The sequence below is a fragment of the Lycorma delicatula genome, chromosome 9, assembly GCF_047948215.1.
Source record: "Lycorma delicatula isolate Av1 chromosome 9, ASM4794821v1, whole genome shotgun sequence".
Classification (NCBI taxonomy): Eukaryota; Metazoa; Arthropoda; class Insecta; order Hemiptera; family Fulgoridae; genus Lycorma; species Lycorma delicatula.
In genome coordinates this window covers 89593698-89618959 of record NC_134463.1, presented here as the reverse complement: position 1 = coordinate 89618959, position 25262 = coordinate 89593698, and the positions used below count along the sequence as shown (strand labels likewise).

Here is a 25262-nt window from a genome sequence, read left to right as displayed (position 1 = left end):
CAATTCATTAACAGAACTAAATATATATTTAAATATATATTATATATATATTTATTATATTAATAATATATATATTATTTATATATTATATTATAAATATATAACTAAATAAATATATTTAATCATATGATTTGATTAAAGATCACTCTTATAAAAAAAATTGTAACTAAATTGCTAGTTTTCTGATTGTTTTTTTTTTATTAATTCCATTTTTTGCAAATTTTCCTAGGCTTAACCAACTCCTAGTTAAGCCCAAGTCACTCCAACTTTGTGGAATTTTAACAGTCAGTTGCCCTTTCTGAAACAAATTACTTGAAATAGTTGATATTATTATTTACCTTCAACTTATTTACAAATTAGTATAATGATATAGCTAAGGCTTGAGATAAATCTGATAAAGCGCAAACACATTTAGATTCCAATTTGATAATTTGTGCTTACTGTTGAATTAATTAATGCATTCTACTGGTTTTTTAAATAAAATGTCTACAGATTCAAGCAATAGCATTACAAGCCAAAGCAATATAGAATTGTCAAATCAAGAATGGATGTATGTGAAGTAAACGGAAAAAATGTAAGCATGACACATCTGCTGACATAAAATTACAAAAAGTATTATTCTCAAACATAATTTTGAGTTGAATGTTAAATAATTCACTAAAAGGTTGCATGACAGAATACAAATATCTCTTCAATTTATTTAATGAGAATAAAAACATCAGAACTTCTACCTATTATGTTATTAAATTATATTATATAAATAATTAGGATAATGATTATAATACTAATGATAAAGGTTGTGACTGATTTATTTAATAACTTTTTAACTTATTTATATGAAACACAAATTTCAAATTTAGAATATTCAAGGTATACAACAAAATTAAAGCAGAAACTTCACCTTTAATCACAACCAACAGGCTTTCCAGTAGTCATCTTTGTTTTATTCGTAAAAATGATTTTGAACATCTTTTTAAAGGCCTGCCCCAACTTCTTCCCTTTCAGTCTAAAATTCAATAGCTTTCTGGTGACATTCTGTTTTCTATTGGAATTATTAATTCAGATATTCAAAGAAGTCCAATTCTAAGGCGTGTCCAATTATCCTCATTTCAAATCCTCTCAAATTATCTACCTCTGATGGCTTGAAGAAACTGAAGTTCTGTTACCTGTAGTAAATATCACAATTAAGGTGTGACTTCCATATATCAACAAAGAAGAATAATCTCTCATAATACTTCAGCTCTCCTAAGAAAGTACTGTTAGTCTAGAAAAGCACAGAAATGCTGTTTTTACAGTAACATTTGTAAAAGCTGATAGTATTTTTATTTTTTGGAATCAGTAAAATGAATCTCTAACTAGGTATAAACCGTACATGAAGTTTCTGCTTATCTGTACTCTAAGTGAAAAAATTAAATGGGTTGTTTACTTTACCAAGTGTCTTGCTTTTAAAAACAAATACCTGTTTGTAAATAAATTACTGTAAATACAGATTATGATTCATATTCTCCAATTCAGCATATTTTCGTAGCATCAATTCCTTGAAGCTGACGGAGGAAATATTTTGTTCTAATACACTCATTCCTTTCACATTACCTACTGCGATTGCCGTTTATATTTGTAATATATATACATATTATTTAACAGCAGTTAGTGAGTATTTACACTGACAGTTCAATGATTAAGAAAGTGAAACAAAATATTTGACATATTTGTATCCTTACAACACTTTACTTAATAACCTTTCTATCAAAATGAATTCAGTGAATTCTTCTATCAAAAATTTTTTTGCCTCAGATAAAAACACTACACTAATAAAATTAATGAATGTATATACATTTGATCATTAGAATGAAAATTCATTAGATTTCTGTGCATCTACCAGTGTTTGATAACAAATGAAAATGTACGATACAGAACACAGAAGTTACTTTTTTCTTTTTCTTTTTGTTTAACCTCTGGGGCCAACATTAGGTATTGCTTCAGAGGATGAGATGAGTGATTTGTGTTTGTGAAAATGCTATGCCTGACCAGGATTCAAACCCAGGACCTCCAGACGAAGGGCCGAGACACTACTACTCACACCACGGAGGCCAGTATGATACAGAAGTTACTCTTGTAACATGTTTTGTTCTAAATGTTCTGTCAAATAAATTCAGCCAAAGAATTGTCAATTGATAATGCCAATAATCCTGGTCCTTAGAATCTGCTCCTACATTACTATATAATTGTATTCTAGGCTTCATTTAAACATTTTAGGCCTTACCTAATTATTTATTTATTCATACATAATGCAACAAGCTGATGCCAAGTAAGTCATGGATAAAATAATACTGTTAGATCAGAAATACTGTTAGATCATTCTAGCTGATTTACAAGTAGTTCTTGAATTTGATTCCTAGCATAGCTTGACATTTTTTCTTTAATAATTTTGCTTATAACTCATTAAGTTAGATTAAATCTTTAACTTTCAAAACTTAAAAATTACCTCTACCAAATAAAATAAATAAAATTAAAAAAAAACACTTATTTTTACTCACTTTTATTAATAAATTATTTAATTTACTCTAAATACCAAAATAACAAAGAAACTTTAACTCATTATAAGAAGGAAACAAACACTATTAAAAAGAGAATTTACAGAGAAAAAATTTTGTTTCAGATTCCTGAAGATGTACGGGGAACAGATATTCAAGAATTTTTCCATGGTAAAAATGTCCTTATTACAGGATCTACCGGTTTTATGGGTAAAGTTCTTACTGAAAAACTACTGCGTTCAATGCCACACATCAAGAAACTTTATTTACTAATTCGGACAAAAAAAGGAAAAGATGTTACAAGTCGTATGAATGAGATCTTTGAAGACAGAGTATGTTTTTTATAAGTACATATACATAAATATATATTTTAATTTTAACTATTAATTTATTTAAATTAACCTTTTTTGTAGTCTATAACTCCTCTGTATGTAAATTCTAGTTAATCATATAATATTTTTTCAGCCACTCCACAAAGTACAGAATTTAAAGAACATTCTTACCCTTACTTTTTTTTTTGCTCATTATAGAGCTTTCAGGTATAAGCCCATCTTCAGTAATGTTTTCTTCAAATTTTTTTCTCCTTTTTTACATTTACACATTAAAATATATTATATTAAAATCTGTAGAACAAATACTTGCTCTGTCAGTAATTTTTTTTTTAGCATATTATCTGTGTGTTAATACAGTGCTGAACTGATTATTTGATTTATTAATATTCTTATCAGTGTATACCAACTTAAATAATATTTATAAGAATGTTCCCATCAAATTCTGTTTGCAGATTCATGAGGCTGAATTTACATTTATATATATGAAATTTTTCTAAAATTTTTAATTTTGTATTATTATTTATGCATTCAATATTTACTTTCTAATTACTTCTAAATTATTTTTCAACTAGTTATATTATGTTTGTTAATTAATAAATGGTCTGCTTGAAAACCCTATTTTGTTATTTTTAGATGATTTGAAATGGTCATTAAATCTATTCTTAAAGGGCCTAAAGTTTTCCCAATATATATTTTACAACTATTGTATTTTATTTTATAAATACCAGAAGAATCATATTTATCTTTTACTATTTTATTATTATTATTATTATATTTTAAATGTTTTATTATATAATTATCAGGTTCATAAGCAGTCTCATAGTGATACTATTTCGTTAATCAATTTCAAAACCGCTCCCAGTTATATAATTACTAAAATTATCGATAAAATAATTACATTAGAAATTAATTTAGAATACAAGTGCAATATAAAAAATGGGTACGAGTTGATTGATAAAAAATTGAATAAGTTAAATATTAACAACAAAACAAAAATGATAAGTTTCAATATAACTAATATATACCCTAGTATTCCTACTGTTTATACAATTTCATTAATAAAAAACAAATTAATAAATACAGGTAAAGACCAAAAGTTTATAAACAATATTATAATAATAATTAGAAATATTTGTAACTAAAATTATTTTAAGTTTAATGGTACCTGTTATACACAAGAAAACATTTATAAAGTTTTCAGAATAGATTTTTTTTACAATGAAACCGTCTTTACTTTAGATATATATAACCTCTCGTAAAGTATGATGTCAAATTTGGTAAAAATTAAAATAAACAACCAGGAAAAAAAGCACCATGCAACTTGGCTAGCCAATGTTACAGTACTGTGTGGATTTGAATTAAACTGAATTATAAATTATCTACTGCAGCCTTTATAAGTGTGTCATCGTCATAATCTGTTTATAGGTTGATCAATTTGAATTTCCTTTTATATTTATATATATATAATATATATATTTATTTATTATATAGTTATTTATTTATTTATTTTAATTTTTACCAAATTTGACATCATATTTTACATATGTAGCTTTTAATTTTTTAATTTCTATAATTTGTATTTTTTTTTAATTTTTAAAATAAAAAAATTATATTTACCTTGATCAATTTGAATGTATTTGAGTGTAGTATGTAATTTGATATAAACAGTTTAAAATAAATAACAACTGAAGATCTGGGTTTCCACGAAAGTTTTTTTGTAAAGATATGAAAAAATAAGGTAAGTGTCACCTTATTAAATGTATACTTCTGTACTTGGGTGGATCAATTTGGTTTATATTTATTAGTACAGAGAAATATGGCTCGTGAAAACACTGACTATATATATATATATATATATATATTTAAATTCCATTAAATAAACCTTCTAGTACAGAATACTGAGGTAAGACATACCTTACCTTAATTTTTCATGAAATTAATTTTCATGGGATGCGAGATCCATAAAAAACTTTCCTGAAAAATTAAGATGAGGTTTGTCTTACCTCAATATTCTGTACTAAGTGGTTTATTTAATTGAATTTAAATGTAATTTAACAGTACAGAGGAATAATATGAATCTTAAAAAGATTAATCTCAATAAATTAATATATATTAATATATAAAATATTAGTATTTGAAATTTTTACTTTCCTATCTATATAGTTATAATGAACAGCTAAGCAGGACACTATGTAGAGAAAGTATACTAATCAGTTTAAATTTTTTATGTCAGGATTTTGCAGTTCTTGATGTTTCATGACAAAAAAAAACAAACAATTTTTGCTTTGAAAAATTCCAGAAGGATATTTGTATATATTTAGGCCTGATTTTTGTTTGATATCTCCATATCAGATGGACTAATATGGATTAAATTTGGCATGGTTATTGGACTATATAGATGGGGGACTGAAGCCATTTAATTTTGGTTACAATTTTGGCTAAGGGAGCAGAGAAATATATCCCTTATAGTTACAGTATCTCAAATTTTTCATAATTAGATTAAATATCCCTCGGGTAGCTAAAATATTTTCTAATGTTGTTTGGTCTCATTCAAACCCCCATAAAGGAGTGGGGGCAAAAACTTTTTTTCGTTTTGCTGTTTCTGGATTCAAAATCATGTTTTTGTGCTATGTTTTCTTCACATTACATTAGTATGTTTTGTTATGCATTTGGGTAATTTCATTCAGGGATATTTAAATGAGCCTAATTTTTTTTACTTTTTTCATCTCTTATTGTCTTGCTTGATATCTTCAGAGTAAATTAATAATTTTATGAAATTTTGTACAATGGCATTTGAATGTGGATTATTGATCCCATTCCCTCAAGCCAGGATTATTATTGCTTTCCCTCAAGCCAGAAAAGTTATACAATTCTGCCAACTTTTTTCTATACATTTTATAAAGAACTGTTTTGATGACCCTGAGATCTCTGCAAAAATACTAAATATATGAATAAATAGATAAAAAATAAAACAAAAGCAGTTATTGGAAAAAATTTGATTTACAAATATATATTTTTTTTAAATATCTATATAGATACATATATATATTTATTTATATATAGAACTCAGCAGGTGTTTCAGGAAATTCTGCCATACTTTATTTATGTATTCTTCTCATCAAAATAATGAAAAAAAAATCTTATAAATATAGGTCTGGAAATGCTTTCTTTTTGAGCTTGGTTAATGAAAGATTTCACCCAAATTTATGAATATAAATTACTTAACAAATTAGTGGTTATGTAAGCAATCTTACATGAATGTTAGAAAAAATATATGTCACAGAACTGTGTATCCAATAGTTTCCGACAAACTGTTATAAAACCCCCAAAAATTGGATTTGAAATGCTTTGTTTAGTTTGGCATAAATTTACTTTGTTAAAACACCAATAATCAAATAAAGTTTTAGTACAGAATTTGTAAAGAGTTTAATTCTGAGAAATTTTATGTAAAATCAATAAAAACTGAATAACATTTTTAAAGATCCATTTTTATTGTAGACTTAATACAACAAAAAAGTTATGAAAATCTTTCACCATAAATGATAAGTTAAGAAGTAGCCCTGCTTCTCCAAAATAATTTTTGTAACAAAGCTAAATTATTTCATATACCATTAAATTAACTTTCAAATAACTTTAACTTTTAACATTTAATTACTTAATAGTCAGTATCTTCAAATACAATTTAGTAGTTTGTTAATTAGGAACACCATACTATATTTTTAAATAATACTAAAATAGGTTAGCTAAGAGAAGAAAAGGAATATAACTACCTAGAATTACAGCAGATTATTCAGATTCATCCTATTTCTGGCCATTGTTGAGTACAGTTTAGGAATGAATTGATTTTTACAGTTATCTGTTTTAAGAAAAGACTGATCCTGTTATTGTACACAGCAAAAAAATATTGTATTTCTGAAAAACTAATAATTTATATAATTATAATATATAAATTTTTTCAGTTATTTAAGCGCTTGAAAGCTGAGAAACCAAATTACCAACAAAAAGTTAGTGTAGTAGCCGGTGACTGTTGCCTATCTGACCTTGGTTTAACTCCTTCAGATTACCAAATGTTACAAAAAGAAGTTAACATTTTATTTCATGGAGCTGCAACTGTAAGATTTGATGAAAAAATACGGCTAGCCGTTGATATAAATGTTTATGGCGCAAAAGAAGTTTTAAATTTTGCAAAAGGATGCAAAAATCTCCAGGTAAATTAATTGTTACACAATTTCATAAATTTTTTTAATTAGTTTTAGTTATAAACATTTTTAAAACTTGAATTGTCTTTATGTAAATAAATAAATACATTTTTATTCTGACCAGAACATAATAATACTCTGTATAGTTCACAAAGTTATAAGATAAATTATAAATATAAAAACAAATTATAAGAAAAGAATAGATGTATTTAAACTTCACATTAATTACTTAAATACAAACATGAAATAATAAAGGCTAATTGCATTAAATATAAAATTACTACAAAAATAATTCATAATTCAGCAGCTATTGAAACTTATTTTGAGCTCATTTCTGTACGTTGAACGGAATGCACAGATAAATCGTGATTTTATTTGCTATTTGTTGTAAATATTAAGTCGTATTAATTGAATTGAATTACTCTAGATCTTCAGTTTTGAGGAAGCTTAAAACAGCACAAAATTAAATAAAAGTAAAAATATAAAAGTCAGTGTCAAAATTCTTTTTTTAAGTGTCAATAAAAAAAATGTTTCAGTCAAATAAAAACAAAAATATTTAACCAATATTTATAAACAGCTTTAAATAGAAATTCTCATAGGTTGAAGAAACTATTACAGATTATTAAAAATGAAATGTTTAAAAACTATCTTTAGAATCTTTCTCCTACAAGTAAGGATGATTATTCATTACAGAAAGCCACAAAAATATTTCAGTGGTCATCACTTTCATTTTCACCTTTGAGGGCTTCACATGGAGTGTAGCTAGAAGTGACAACCAATAGGATGACTTATTTTCCAAGCATCTAAATAACGTCTTTTAGCCACAGAACATCAAAGGGGGTGATTAGTAAGAGATACTTTAATATTTAGATAGTCCAATCCCTCTGTCCCTTCCTATAAATCTTTTCCATCACTATAAATTTTTCTTGAAAATAACAACTTAGATTTTAAAAAGGCACCAGATTATGATTTAGTTACAGCTAAAATGCTAATTATTTTAACATTTAAAGCAACCTTGTACATAATGTACCTTTTTAATGGCATCCTTCTCCCAATTAATTTTCCATCTGAATGGAAGGTATCACAGTTAATAAAGATTCCAAAACAGCGTAAACCAATGCACAAGATGGCTGTATGAAGCCATCTTGTGCATTATAAGCTATTATAAGGCTTATAAGCTATTACCTGTTCTTTCTAATGTCTTTGAGAAACTTTTTCTTCAAAGGTTGAAGCCTGTTTTAGCGGAGGAAAATATTATTCCTATGACCACATTACAAAACAAGCCCACAGAATTGTTAATGTCATCACCAGGTGCTTAGACAGAAGAAAATATTATTCAGTGGCATTTTTGAAAGTCCAGCAAGCCTTCAACAAGGTCTGGTTGTCTGATTTACTTTATAAACTGAAATTGGAACTGCCTCAACCTTTCTGTGCAATTTTGTATAACTACCTGTGTGGGGTCCCTTTTTCCGAGTTAAACATAAACAAGAGTCATCTGGGTTTTTTGACATTCAGTATGGTGTTTCACAAATCAGTTCTGGGACCAATTCTATATTCAATCTGCACAGTGGATCTTCCATTTTCCAATGATGTTACTGTTGCAATATTTGTTAATGACACGGCAATCTTAGCATTGACGATGACCCATACTAGCTTAAGATAAATTACAGTCTGAATATGAATTAAATAAAAGATGGTTAGCCAAGTGGAAAACTAGAGTTAATCTAGCAAAGTCTAGTCATGCAGCATTTACAATGAGGAAGGAAAACTGCCCATCAGTCCTCCTGGATGACATTTTTATTCCCCATACTGATCATATATAAGTTTAAATCTTGACTGTCATTTAACATAGAAACATCATGTAAAAGAAAAAAGGAACCAGCTGTACATTAAGTTGAAATAAATGTAATTGTTATTAGGAAAAGGGTCTCGATTATTGTTATTGAACAAGTTCTACAATTGTACAAAGTAATTCTGAAACCAGTGTGGCCATGTGACCCAGCTCTGGGGGACGACTAGTAAAAACAACACTGGAATTATCCAGCAGTTACAGAATAAAATACTTAGGAGCATAGTAGAAGCACCATGGTTTATTAGAAGGAACAGCAAGGTCCTTGCTTATCTGTAAGGGGTTGCCTTATGTTCATGAAGAGATTCACCACTTTAGTTCAAGATATAAACTATGACTGAAAAGCCATGAAAACCTTCTTGCTGTGTATTTGTTGGATAATATTGAAGACATAGCCGATTGAAATGTCTCCACATCCTATGCTTTCAGATTTGTTTGTGTTCTTTTATAGATTACTATTTTTTATTTATTTTCTCAATATTTGATATGCTTTTCATGCATGTATTATACATTTTTAGACACATAGTTTTATTTTAGAAAAGTTTCACTGGAAACTATATTAATCAAAGTCATTTTGTTTTCACCTAATTTACTTATACGTTTTCTTTCTGTACAAGAAACTGATCATAAATAAAACTTTGAAAAAAAAAAAACAAAAAAAATTAATAAGGAAATAATAATAATTTTGTTTTTTACTAATAATACAACAAAACTCTTTCTCTTTTTACAAACAATAGTTAACATGATTCCTTATCATGCATACATAACAATAGCAGTTTTGTTGGATAACTCATCTTCAAATTTAAGTTAAAGTAAGATTACAAGCAAAAAATAAATTTGAATGCCTTTGTTACAAACATTCTGTAGTCTAGTTATGACATTGTCACTGAACTAAGATAAATAAATGAAAGCATGATTCTCTTGTGTACATATCAATTCTCATTTGAAAAAAACTGCTAGCATAACAAACTACAAACAACAAAAACTATAATATAATAGTAATTTTAAATAAAAGCCATAAGGATCATTTTAATAAAGAACAACATTATATTAGGAACAATGAGGATCATTCTAAAAAATATTTTGAAATAAAATCATTAACAAACATTAATGCAAAGCCACCTGCCTTTATTCTTTTAGGTGGTTCTTTTATGTCTGGTGTATGTATTTATGTCTGGAGGTGTATTCTATTATGTCTGCCTACAGTTGACACATGAGTGCAATTTTGCTAAGATAAATCATTATATTTAGTTGCTGTTATGTACAATCAATCTGTATTTATCTGTATTTTCATGTTTTCCAGTCAATGGTTCATGTTTCAACAGCTTTTGCAAACTGTAATAAGTTATACATCGAAGAAAAGTTTTATGAAGCACCAATCAGATATGAAAATCTTCTTCGTTTAACAAAAACAAAAGATGATGATGAACTTGACAAAATGACACCTGAGTAAGTAAATTTAAATGAAATTTGTGAACAATAAAGAATTAAATTTTTTCCTTAAATGTATGAAGAAGTTTTACCTAAAGATAATAGTAAGACATCTTCATCTTCAGTGATGACAGATAAGGTAATATGTATGCTCCTATGATTAACTGTTAATAAGACATAAAAAAATATTTATTAAATAATTGTATAGAACAGTAGCACAATCAAAAAATGATATTTTTTTAATGTTAAAAGTAATTTAAAATTGATGTATTTTATTATAACGCATTATTTAATTCTATTACCTCAATTATTAATAGCAATTCTATTTTTAATGTAACAGAAATTTACCGATAAATTGTTTTTTCATTACTGTTTTAAGAAAAAAAACTAAAGTGACTATAATCAAACACTGTAATTCCAGTTAGTTAACTTTTTTTAAGCAATTAAAATTTTATAAATACTCAAAATAAAATTTAAAGATGGGCTGTACAGATGAATTCTTGAAATTTTTGCATGGATAGAGTAATGAATACAGAGGCTTTAAACAACCTCTTACACATTTTTGTCTCATTCTGTCAGTCATTAAAATAAAAGATTACTGTATGAATTAATTTGATAAAGACAAATTCTGCCTTACTGATATAACAAATCATTCATACAAACCAAAACACAGTAGAAATTTATTTTATAAAGCTTTCAGAATATCAAATGTGGCTTTCAGGATAATGAAGATGAACTGGAAATCACATTACATTTGATTTTGATTTTTGGAAAGAAATTTAAGCACTGGAAGCACAAAATAAAAAATCCAGAGAGAATAGTTATATGATCTGCCAATCTAGAACATAGCTATATTATCTTAATACCTGGCTTTTTCCTAATACATAAAATATAAACAAATAAAAGGAAGTATTGAATACACAAATATATAAAAGATTTCTTTATTGAATTTTTTTTAACAGATTAATTGCTGACTGGCCTAACACATATACTTTCACAAAAGCTCTTGGTGAACAAGTTGTAAATACAGAAGGAGGTGGTCTTCCTATTTCAGTATTTAGACCTGCAGTTGGTAAGTTTCAAAACTTAAAAAAAAAGATTGTTATACATAATTACTAGTTCCTTCATCTTTTATTTTCCATTCCCTGATAGTTCAAAACTATACATCTATTAACATTTAGTTGAAATTTAGTACACGGTTTATCACAAGCAGGTGTAGTGAAATGCCATTGTTGCAGAAATTGAAATTTTTCAAATGGAGTATTTCTAAAAATCAAAATTCCTTAGTTTCACAAAAAATTTTATATTTTTCTTATAAATATTTATTTATATCTCAAATCGAATAACAAACCCAAATTGAGAGTTTATAAGAAGCTGAAATGAATTTTCAAAACCAAAAACAAAATGTAAAATTTAACATAATTTAAAGGAATCGTCAGTTTTTATGTTCTACTACATCTCAGTTCTGTGGTAAAAAATAATGTTAATTAGAATAATTGAAGACAATACGGAACAATGCTTTCTTATTGACACTACTTTAGAAGCTGAAATTACTATGGGTACCATAGTTACCACCGATGGATACCACCGTTGATTGATTACACCATCAACGATGAGGTGAAGGAAAGTGTGGTCATTTGGATTCAAGAAAGACTGCCAGAATTTTTGGGAAAAGTCTATCAGTGTAAACGGAGATTATATTGATAAATAAATACTGCACTTTGTAGCTAAGGTATTGTACTTTTATTCATTTTTTATTTCATTCCAATATCTCTTTTGATTCTCATGCGTCATGCTACGCATATATGTGCAACATTTATCAGCCGAGCCTCATATAATATTTTCATAAGAACTAAAACTATAAATGTAATGAAGTCTGTAAAACGGAGTAAAATAAAAAGCTCTATAAAAAAATTAAAAATTCGTAAAAGGTAAAAGAAAAATTGTAATCTTAAATCTATGTATTGATACCCTAACAAAAAAAGTGTGTAATAAAGCAGGTATAATTCAATAACTGTGAAAAAAATCATCAGTATAAGTCTATTTACTGTTATTGTAATTATCCATGAATTGTCCAAGTAGGCTATTAGTTTCCATTGCAACATGTTGCAAGAAAATTGATAAGAAGTAGTGGATTCTGGAAATAACAAAACACAAAATGAAACTCTACAACCTAATTCAGATTAATAACTTAAAACCTCATTAATTACCTTAATATTGCTAACTATGAATCAAATACAAATTTAGTTTTCTTTTTCAGTTATATCTAGTTACAAAGAACCAGTAAGAGGATGGATTGACAATGTATATGGTCCAACAGGATTATTAGTAGGTGCAGGAACTGGAGTACTTCACACTTATCTTGGTGATCAAACACATATAACAGATATGGTTCCTGTTGACCTTGCTACTAACGCACTCATTGCTGCAGCATATAAAACTGGAAAATCAGGAGTAGTTGAAAAGTCAGTATTTATATAATTTAAAAAAGTTCTCATAGCCTACATGCTTGAATAATAGGATTACTAAATAGTTAAGATTCTTGGAGAACATGGTAGTTTGGAGTGTAATTAATTGTGAGAATTGCTTTTACTTTATACATTGAATAAAAAGAGTGAGCTTTAAGTAATAATTATTAAATAGAACATTCAACAACCATTTAAAACATCTATAATCTAAAAAAAAGACAATGCACATTTCAATTGTTGAACCATCATCTTCAGTAGATACAGGAGAACTAGCAAAATTAAATATAAAAACAAAATGAAATAAATATTAAGAATAGAATAAAAAATAAATAAAAACACATTTATAAAACATCTCAAAAAGAAGTATTTCTAGTTGTGGTTACAGAAAACAAATTAAGTAAAAACAGCAGTAAAGTAAACAGAAACACAATATCACTTTAGACAGTCCAAGTAAAAGTGAAACGTTTTGACTTGATATCACTACTCTTACACTTGGATAAGGTAGGTTAGGTAAAGGTTTATCTGAAGAAATGTGACATGTACAATTGACATAGAAATATTCTCTATTAATCAGATTTTATACTAGAAAAATTTAATGTAATCAATAAAACAAATTCTAGCAACTTTCACAAAAAAAAAAAAAATTTATAATTGTTAAAATTCTACAAGGTTGTTTAACAATAACAGCAATTTAGCATATGTAGGGCAGCTAAAAGAAATATTGAAACTGTTGTAAAAAAGTAACGTTAGCAACATTAAAATTAACATTTTAAAAGTGCCTGTAACAAATAAGAATTAATTAGTGAGGGAATTTATTTTACTAAAAATAGCAGAGAAGATTAAACACTGAATAATGATAGTGGAATAATACCCGACAACCTTTTAAAATTTGAAATTTATAAAAAAAATGTATAAGTTTTTACATCATAACATTAATTATCTTGTTTATGCTTTTGCGTTTTTTTTAAGATAAACTTTCAACTTATTGTACCTAATATAAAGGTTAAGGTTCAAGTGGAAAGCTAAAGTGGTTTAAACTGCACTTAAGATAACTTTTGTTTTTCAGATTGGACCGAATCATACTTTTTATTAATAAACGTTTTCATTTTTTTTATAAATAAGATAAGGAACTCATTGTGTAGTATTCCACAACTACTGTGTTATTGTTATTCTTGTATTGTCATTAAAGTAGTACATTAATTTAACAAGTAAGGTTACGTACCAGCAGGGCCGGCCCTAGCAACCCACCAGGTTGGTCTAGCGGTAAACGCGTCTTCCCAAATCAGCTGATTTGGAAGTCGAGAGTTCCAGCGTTCAAGTCCTAGTAAAGCCAGTTATTTTTACACGGACTTGAATACTAGATCGTGGATACCGGTGTTCTTTGGTGGTTGGGTTTCAATTAACCACACATCTCAGCAATGGTCGAACTGAGAATGTACAAGACTACACTTCATTTACACTCGACATATCATCCTCTGAAGAATTATCTAAACGGTAGTTACCGGAGGCTAAACAGGAAAAAGAAAGAAAAAAGGGCCGGCCCTAGCGTTTTTGCCACCATCAGCAAAGCCAAAAAAGGCCACCCCAAACTTCAAAAAACTTAAAATTAAAAAATAAAACAGAATTATAAAAGAACCATGTTAACCAGAAAAATGACATAATTGACTAAAGAAAATAATACTAATACAGATTTACAGAAAACTGTTTTATTGAAAAACAAGATTTACTTTTTTAACAAACTAACGACAACGAACTTGCAAACTAAAGTTAGTACCTATTATTTTCAGAAATAATTTAAATATACTTTTAGAACAATAAAAAAAACTAGTACAATAATTTTATTATACAAATAAATAGTAAATAATATTATTTTCTACATTTAAGAAACAGAGATATATTTTTGTGAGTTGTGATTATTTTTTTGCGCTGCAGTTCATGTGGTTTTGCCACTGTAGTTGCCTACCTTGCCTACCAACTGGGACTGGTCCTGCGTACCTATAAAATCCTATAAATGAAAGCTGTTTAAATTAAGGCATTAGTGACCCAAAATTCAGGGTCAGGTTTTCGTTAAAAGAATTGCCCATTCATTGTTTTATAAAAATATACTTTTAACTGACTTAACTCAAAATTTGTAAGTAGTATGTATAATAAAACTTAAGAAATTAATATAATTTTTTATCACACATTAAAAAGCAGAGAAGTATTCACGTTAAAATTATTGTTTTGAAATTAAAACTGTGACTATTGTTTGTTTTGTGAAATATTCTTTCTTTATTATATGATACCAAAGCAATTTCTATATCTTTCAACATTTTTGGGAGCAATTATTCCTCAGATCTTCACTTGTAATGATTTCAGTGATTTCCTCACCATTTTGAAAACTATCTCTAATGTTGGTAAAGACTTTATTTTAGATAAAATAGAGTTGTTTCATTTAACCATTTTCAGTTCTTATTCTCCTTCTGTCAATTCTAATATTTCCTCATCATCAACTTCAAACCACCTACTCTCTCTTTTTCCTTGTCTAGTAAATCATAAAACCTGCTCTCAGCAACTGATCTATATTAGTTATTCCATGGTTTTATTGTAGATAGTTTCTCATCTTTTAATCTCTTATTGCCAGAATTCTTTTTTCAATTGAGATGTAATATTTTGGATTGCAATTGATCTATTGATTGTTCTTGTCCACAATGATATCAAGAATTGAAAAATTCTCTAAAAAATTATTTAATGTTAATTTTTTGTCATTTTCTATACTGTCAAACAATTTATACAAACAGAAAAGTTAAATAAGAAGGGCAGTTGAAGTGTAATTCACACTGGATAGTACAGTAGAACAAAATTTGTGCAAGTGAAAGGTGCTGCCATCTTGTAGTTTCATTCCTCTACTACTAACATTCTAAAACTCATTGACCCATGCCCTCTCATTTTCTGTCAGTCACTACTGTTACGGAGTCAAGTACACTTGCTACTACTAATATGTCTAACTGTAACAAGGGAGATGACTTCCTTTTCAGAACTGTGAAGGGAAACAAAACTTGGATGCATCATTATAACCCAGAAGAAATACAGCAGAGCATGGCATAACAGCACTATGTATCCCCATAATAAAAAAAAAAAATTCTCTTGAATTTCATACAGATTTATGAAATTCATACAGATAGAGATGACTGAACCTGGAAGCTGGGTGGACTATGAATTCTGTATGATACATAGAAATGTTAAAAAACTTAGATGTATGTGGCTTATTCAACTATCCACAGGGCCAATAATTCTGCAACATGATAACCCTCCATACTTAACCAGGTTTGGTGCCCTGTGATTTTCATTTCTTTCTGCAATTAAGGAACAATATTAAGGATGTTTATTTAACCACAAATAATAAATTGAAGGACACAGTGAGATCATGGATCAAGAAAAAACCACCATCATTTTAAATTTATCAAATTCATATTTTACAAATTTATGTGAAAATATTTGCTTCTGCAGAAGCACCTATATCCCATGATAAATAGCAATTATTATTTTACCGCAAAGTTCATTTGGGCTAGTAATATATTACTGTAGATTAAGGTATTGAATGAGCAATACATTTCGGCTACTTTTGAATTAGTCTGTTCTTCATAGATCTCTTCCATTATACAGAACTATCTGTGATAACATTACTACATTTACATTAAACAGCACAGTAAAATTCATTTAATAAAAAAATACAGTTTGCATGAATGAATTTTATTTTTATATTATAATAAACATATTTTCTATATTATTTTTCATATGTTTTTATGTTCACATGCTTCTTTACAAAACTAAGAAATAAGTTAGAGTATTTATTGCTTAGGTGGGCCTTCCCTTTGTGGCTGTAAACTACTACAAACAGACCATTTTTTCAAGTTGTACTTCTTTGAAATTTAATTATTACAATTAAAGAGCGTAATATGTTTGATAAACAAGCCATTACACCAAAGGAATTACTTTCATAATAATTTAAACTTGATTTAATTGCTTTAACCAAAGTGGCTGGAGAGGTAATGATCAGAAAGCTAATATTTTAATTTAGTTGATACATTTGATATGTGGATACATTGGCTATCAAAAACTGATTTGAACTGTACTTTTCCCAGACTATTCTCACCATATTTTACAATGTATCTACAACAGTTTTTTGAAAGCTCACATAAATCATGTATTCCATAACTGTAAGATAAGATTTCTTTCTCAAAACCCAGCTCATTTGAAATGCTAATACTTATGACCATGAGTAAATAGCACGTTGTTGAATGTAGTAATATTTTTGACAAACTAAGGTTTCTCAGGAAACCTGACTATGTCCAAATGCCTGTTACACTGGTGCTGGAATGTTGTTCCGATACTGCTTTTTGGGAGAAATAAAAAATGTTCCTTTCAAATAAAATCTGTTTTAACTTGTATGGTCTACGTTTTATTTTAACATTAAGTATTCAAGTATTTACGATAAAATAAGTCGCTAAAAATTTAATTCACAAAAAAGTTAAACATTTGACATGAAAAATATAAGTTTTGCTTCTTATCAATATAAAGACTGAATGAATGTGCATTTTTCATAACACTGTCACATTTTGAAAAATACCACCTGTCACTATGAATATAATACAGAATCAAACGTTCTGGTATTGGAAGATTTACAAGTGCACCCTGCCAACTGCAATAATCAATTGTTAAATTTAATTTTTTAATCCCTTTTGGTTAATTCAAACAATTACCTGTTATCTATTCTCTATCCAAAATAGTCCTAATAAAATCGGATGAAAAACCCACACAAATTAAATTTTGATACCAATGATAACTTTTAAATTTTGAGTGTCATCAAGAATTAAACTTTTTTCCATTTATGACAAATATATTCATAAAATAAGTTTGTAAAAACACAAGATTTATAATTAAAAACATTAATATTGATAATTTTATTTTACAGGGGTGATGATATTCCAATATATAACTATGTAAGTTCAGTTCAAAATCCTATCTCATGGAAAGAATTTATAAAATTAAATTATAAACATGGTATACATTGGCCGACAATAAGAGCAGTCTGGTATTATTCTTTCACACCTATTGAAAACCCATACTTTTTCGTAATGGTAAATTTCTTATTACACACACTTCCTGGTTATATATTGGACTTTTTAGCAATCATTTGTGGTGAACCTCCAATGTAAGTATACTATAATTAATATATTTAGTAGCTATTTAACTAACTATATATATTAAGATAGATTAGAAAATCTTTGTGAAAAAAGTATAATATAGATATACTTCAAAATAAGCATTTTTTTAATAAAAAACTTATTTAATTAGAAATTCTAGGAGAATTCTATTCATTGAAACTATCCCATTTAATAATTTAAAAATATATATATTTTTCTTGTTCTAATTTATTAATAATTTTTTTGTCATTATTGGTAACAAACCATAAGTGTATCAGTATTATTTTCTAAAAAATGAAAATGAAAATGTACTAATAAACTAGAAAACTTTGAATATCCACTATGCTCTGGGACACACAGCAATTTATTTAAATGATATAATCTATTACGGATTCAAATCATGAAATATTGTTTATTCTGCTTAGATTATGTTTATTTTTATATTTCTTTTTTATTATTAGAATATTTATTAATCTTTTATTTGGTTTGCGTATTATATTTTATATTTACTTGTCGCATAATGTCACAATAGTTACAGTTATCTCACATTTTAAAGCCTAAATTTGAAAACACAAATTTCAGTATACTTGGTCTATGATCAGCTGAAACAAAATTTTAGTTATTTACCTTTAACATTAAATACAGTTTTTAGTATATAATGATAGAATAATTGTTTTAAATAAATAATATTATTCTATTTTTTTCATGTAAATTATAATTAAAAATCAAGACTTATTATGGTTTAAGGACGGACGTATGGGTTTCTAGTGGTAAATTCAGTTAAATTAATCTGCTCAGGCAAATCATTTATTAATATATCTGGGTCCTAAAAGCAACTTAAGAAAGAAAAAAAAATTGATATCGGTTTGTGAACAGATTACAATATTTTGTTTTTATTACATACAGTTACTAATATTCTAAAACCCACAGAATCTTGATCAAGATTTCCACAATTCAATTAAGTACAATTTTCACAATGTTGTTTTTTACCACACAATTCCAGAGCACAAACTTTTGTTGTATAAATTGTCAAGATCTACTTCAATAATTCTCCTTAAAGTTTCCAAATTTCTGGCCTTTTGTAAGAAAACATTATTTTTAATGACTCCCCAAAGTGAAAAGTTGTATGGTGTGAAATCACATGACCTTGAGGTCCAATCTGTTGTACACTGATCCATTCAGTAGAATTGTTGTTGAGGACATCCAGACCTGTAAACTATAACAATGAGTAGTTCCACCTTATTGTCAAATTAAATTTATGTTCTCAAGCAATGAGCTATTTTGTAACTCAGGTAACACTACATCTTGCAATATTTCATGGTATGAATCTCCAGGGTTCTCTTACAGGGTTTGGTTGTCCATGATGCTGGCCTTCCAAATACCATCTCATACATTTACAGCAAGAACATTTAATTCTTGTTACATAACATCATGAGGATTTGAGTCAGTCCAGAAGGTAACGTTATAGCAATTAACATAACCATTTAGTTTGAAGGAAGCTTCACTGTCCAAAGAATACAAGTTTGAAAATCTGGCTGTATCTCACAACTATTTGAAACCATTCAGAAAATCCCACACATCTGTTGAAGTCATTTTCTATTAAACTTTAAAACAGATGTGGTCAATAAAATTTCAAATTTAATGATTTTAGAATCCAATATAGATTGGTGCATAAAATATCAGCTGATCTTTTTCATGTAGATCTCTTAGGAATTAGAATAACAGTTATGTTTTGGTCAGATACCTATTTTAGTCTCCCACTTAATGGTAAATCATGTACACTTCCAGTGATCTCAGATCATTTATGTAATTGTAGACAGCATGTCTGGTGGCGCTGGAGTATCTGAAAACGTTTCATTAAATAACTCCATCACCTCTTCACTATTTTTTTAATTTCTACAAATACTCTAAGATAATTGTATGGTGTGGCATAATTGGGGACCAGTTAAAACCATTTATTTTTCAAAATCGTCTTTCTGGTTTTGTGTATAAAGATTTTTAAAAAAATCAATGGCCAGTTCTGCTAGAAGGCAACAAACCTCTGCATAAAGGCACCTCTTGCAGGTGCCTTTATGCCACCTCTTGCATAAAGGCAACAAATATTATTCCAACATGACAGTACATCACCTCATTATTCACAAGACATTAGACAGCGTTTAAAATTAAGTTTTCCAGGCCGATGGATTGGTCAAGGTGGACCAATTAATTGGTCTCCTAGATACCCTGATTTAAATCACTTGGACTGTTACCTTTGAGATCATTAAAAAGTACATGATTATGCAGTAAATTCCAAAGAAGAATTATTAAACAAGATTACGCTTTTGAGTATCTGAAGTACAACTGTGATACTATTAGAAAGGCTTTCATTGATGTTATATGTCACACTAGATTTTACTTGCACTACCAAGGAGTTCATTTTGAACAGTAACTGTAAGGTATAAAAATTAAATTTCATAAAATAAAACAAAATTAAATACTGTCAATTTTTTCTAATATACTGAAAAATAAGTCATTTCCAGCATGTAAATCATTTTATTTATTTTTTGTTCTGTTTCACTTTCACTTTTAGTAAAATTTGATTTTTAATACATTTGATTTTTTTTTGGACTTAATTTTCATCAAACTTTACTTATGTACATAATTTTTGGACTTATTTTTAGAATTTAATTCTCTATAACTTTTGGTAATAAATTTTACACATTTACTAGTTATTTAACAACGTTATACAGTTCTTGAACCTATTTTATTAAATTTTTCAGGTCAAAAACCATACGAAACCAATAATTTCACCCCTCAATTAACATCCTAAAATTTTCAGTATGGGCTCATTTCACTAGGAGAGCTTAATTCCAAGTAAAATCTTTCCCTAGCCATAACTCGCTAACGAAGCGTTCCCAGACTTTGTTTATGAGAACTTTTTTCATTATTTTGATGAGTACTGTGAAGTATGTTGTATGTTAGTTTCCTCGTGGGACACTTTGTGTGTGTGAAAATTGAAAAAGCATATACAAAAACCTACTAACAATAATATAACCATTCATAAAAATTCAAATAACTCATTTTCACGTAAGAGAAACACTTACTATGGTATGATACATAAAGCTGTTATTTATTCACATAACAATGAGGTGGTATTAAATAATGAACTGGAATATATAAGAAATATTGCTTCACAAAATGGCTACAATAAATGTTATATTGATAACATTTACAGGGGATATTTAAAGAAGAAATATAATAACAAAAACACTACCCTTATTCCAATGAATGGTTCTAAAAATTATGATAGAAATATATTTTATACAATTATATAAACAAAAATAAAAATAAAATAGTGAATGTTTATAATAAAGAACAATATAAAATTACATATAAACCTGCAAATAATATTTTGAAAAAATTCTTCAATTATAACACTAATTATATTTTTGACAAATTTAACTTAAGTGACATATATGAAATTAAATGCACAGACTGTGATGCCATATATATATATATATATATATATATATATATATATAGGTAAAGCTGATAGAGATCATTAAAGTATGATTCTCGGAACATCTAAGAGCATTTAAAAATAACAACTTTTTCAAATATGGCAGATCACTTATTTCAAATGGACATAAAATTACACATTTAGCAAATAATCTTAAAATATTAGAAATTTGTAACGTTAAAAAAAAACTGAAGCATATGGAAAAATGTTTTTAAATATCTATAAATATAAGAATTTCTATTTAATAAACCACCAAGTAAATTTTGAAAGGATGATCTGTTTAAATTGGTAAGCCTGTATAATAGAATCTTAACATCTGATTAATAATTTTAATCAGTCATGACATGGTTGATGAAGTATCTCAATGCTGATGTTAATTATAGTATTTTAATAAATTTTTAATAAATATTTATTTTAATATTGTTTTATATATCTATCCTGGTGATTTATAAATACTAATTATAATTCAACACGCAGGACAACATGCTTAAGAAATTAATACATGTACAATTCCTCAGTTTTTTTCACTCAGACTGGAAAATGACTATTGACTACTAACAATTATAATTTACCTACCGGGTAGCAAGAACTGCAAAAATAAAGCCATTAGTTCTGCCTGAGTAAAGAAAAAGATGAATTCTGGTGTTTCTTGTTTACATTCTTTACTAAGATTAAAACTGGTTACCTTTTAAAATAATTCAACATTTTCCGCTAATTATTGTTTAAAGAGAGAGAAAGAGGAAATTATTATTTGTACTTCTGATTTACATTAACAGAGACAAAATTATTTGTAAACAATGATGCTGTTACATACTTAAAAATAACCATTTAAAAATTTAAGAAATATTTTCATAATTGATTTGAGTGTTATTTTCTGCTCTTCTTAGCACTGTTAGTCTAACATTCGTAATTGACATGTTTCAGAATACCTTCATTCTGAAAATTCCTTTAGCACTGACTCTTCCTGAGTTGGAAACATCAAACAAATAGCAATGCATCCTCCCATTCCTTGTCCCTACTGCCAAGGCCTCTTCTGCTTTGTCCCTCTCAAAATATACTCCAGCATACCCTATTCAAGCATAGAGTATTGTATGCTCATCTTATAGTACATAAAATAAAATATTGTAGAAAAAACTACTTTCATGTTTAATCTGTTGTTAAATATACTGGATTAGTTAATGAGAACAGTTTGAAACTTATGACAATATTTAGGTAAAACTGTTAATTGTTTTAACTGATTTGTAAACTATATAATTCTTCAATAAAGTAATACAAGTTTTGAGAAGTTCATGTTCAAACTACATTACACATTGCACATACTACCATTCACAATTATTTTAGTGACATAAGCCAGACATAATATGGATAGACTGCAGCAAAGTAGATTGTACAGACTTCTGAAGTTCAATACTATTTCAAAATGCATTGACCAATTTTACAATAATAGTAAGATCTATTAGGCTAGATTTTGTTCTTTATAAATTACATTAATTAAAAGTAAGTTCATTGTTGAATTTGTCTTAAATAACAATTTCTAATTGTTGTGTAATTTTTTATTAGAAACTATTCTAAATATTTCATTTGATAAAAAGGAAGAGAAATAAGAAACCAAGCATTTCCAGACATATATCTATGTACTTTTTTCTTACACTGTTATCAGAGGTTCAAAGTATTAAACACCAGGTTTCAGGTTCTTGTATACACCCATTATAATAAATTAATTTATAACATAAATAAATAGCATTTAATCTATTTCCAGGTTAACAAAAATCTATAAAAAATTAGGAAAATTTGCCGACACCATGACATATTTTTCTACAAGAGTATGGACATTCCGGAATGACAGGGTTCAAGATTTATGGGCATCATTAAGTCCCGAAGATCAAGAAGAATTTTTCTTTGATTTAGGCCAAATGAACTGGGAATATCATGCGCAAGCAAATTGCCTTGGTCTTAGAGTCTATTTGGTTAAAGATGACATCCATACACTTCCAGCAGCAAGAAGAAAATGGCAAAGGTATAAAAATGATAATGGCAATAAAAATATTAATTATATTAATAAAATTTTTTTTTTAAATCAACAGAAAAAGTTTTTATAAGTTTTATCTTAAATTGAATTGTACTATAATTAGTACACTAAAAACAGTTTTATATCTTTTGATCACAGTAACAGCTTTAAAATAATGTAGATAGTTTAATAATACATCATGAACAATGTAACCCACTCTCGTAAAATGCTACACTGAAATGAAATAGGTATTTTATACAATGAAAACAGTTGTACTAATGATTCTACAAATCAGGTTTCTTGCTTGATGTTTAACAGAAATAGTTGTTTGCTCTAAATTTGCTTGACTATTATGTAAGAGGTTGCAGGTATACTTGTAAATATAGTTATATAAGTGGTACAGAGAGTAGATTTAATTTGTGTTTGTCCATTCAGAAATTTTTTTTTAATCTGTCTATATATTTTAAGTTGTTCAATGTGTCAGGTTTCTGTTCTTTGTTATATATAAAATTTTCATAATGTAAAAATAAACAATACGTGCACAAATATCAAAGATAAGAAATTCTTAAACAACAAAGGATGCATATATAAAAACATAAATGAGCAAACATGATATGTAACATCTGATAGAACCCCAATACAATACTGAATGCTTCCAGTGGATTTCTTATAGAAAATGTAATTTTTTTTGTCTTTATGACTATAGAGGATAACTTTAGTCAGTCTACTATCCAAGTCTCTTCGAAGGTACTGTTCAGGCCTTGCAGTCTGAAAAAAGAGTATTATAAAAAATGTAAAACATTTTTTTTAATTTTAAAAAGTAACTTTGACTGTGATTTGAAGCTAGACCTTAACAGTTAAAAGGTAGAGATGCTACCACTTTGGCTTTGAGGTTGTCAGATAACCGATATCTAAATGAAACAAGTTTACAAATAATGGTAGGGTTTGCTACCCTAAATGAATATTAGTTTATTATTTGCTTGTATAAATTTATTTTTATCATCTATTAATTAAAAACCACTTTTAACTAGTTTATGTACTTTTAGTCTTTCTATGAATACTACGCTACTCTTCAGTTACAGTAAAACCTGAACAACTACCTGTTAATTGCATGAAAGTTGCCTAGCATGTTCACAATAAAACTTTTTATGGATATAGAACTTCAAACTTAAATTCACATAGCTGTAAACATGATTTGTGCTTCAAAAGATCTTCTGTTAATTTTATGTAAATGAAAGCAGTACAGAGCATATCTGTAATGCTGAACTTTTTGAGCTCTTCTTTCATATGTTTAACGACCTTGGTATTTCACAGTTTATTGTGTTTGTTTAGCCTTGATTGGTTCACTCAGATCATGTGCCTATAGAATTTTGGTCATCGATTTCTTATTGTTAATTCTGTTAATTCCAGTTCTTCATTTTATCACATATTTCTTTATTTTATCTCAGTTTGTGGTCTTCTTGGGCCATAAATCCTTCTTTCTATCTTGAATAATTTTCTATTCCAATTATACTTGCAGTTTCCATGCTGTATAAGGTGACTGGTCTTACAACTGTGACATAATGCCCTAATTTTGCAATTTTAGATAGGTTCTTTTTATTGTACATATTTTTTGTGAATATTATTAAAAAAATTTTTTTTTTTTTAATTTACTAGTAAATGTTTTAAGCATTCAATTAATAAATAATACATTTATTAATGTATTTTTATTTTTAAAAGTATATGTTTTTATTTTTAAATTCAGTTTTTCATTTAC

The 25262-nt window shown here is 27.5% G+C and overlaps 1 protein-coding gene across 3 annotated transcripts in view; it reads left to right on the top strand.

Moving 5' to 3' along the window:
• LOC142329959 (fatty acyl-CoA reductase wat-like) overlaps positions 1-25262 on the top strand; it is a 183935-nt gene that overhangs the window by 157101 nt on the left and 1572 nt on the right. For all 3 annotated transcript variants that reach the window (XM_075374945.1, XM_075374944.1, XM_075374946.1), the window contains exons 3-9: positions 2660-2866; positions 6826-7074; positions 10218-10363; positions 11308-11417; positions 12606-12810; positions 17768-18007; positions 23258-23515. In XM_075374945.1, the coding sequence (XP_075231060.1) occupies positions 2660-2866; positions 6826-7074; positions 10218-10363; positions 11308-11417; positions 12606-12810; positions 17768-18007; positions 23258-23515 (1415 nt within the window). The remainder of the gene's footprint in view (positions 1-2659; positions 2867-6825; positions 7075-10217; positions 10364-11307; positions 11418-12605; positions 12811-17767; positions 18008-23257; positions 23516-25262) is intronic.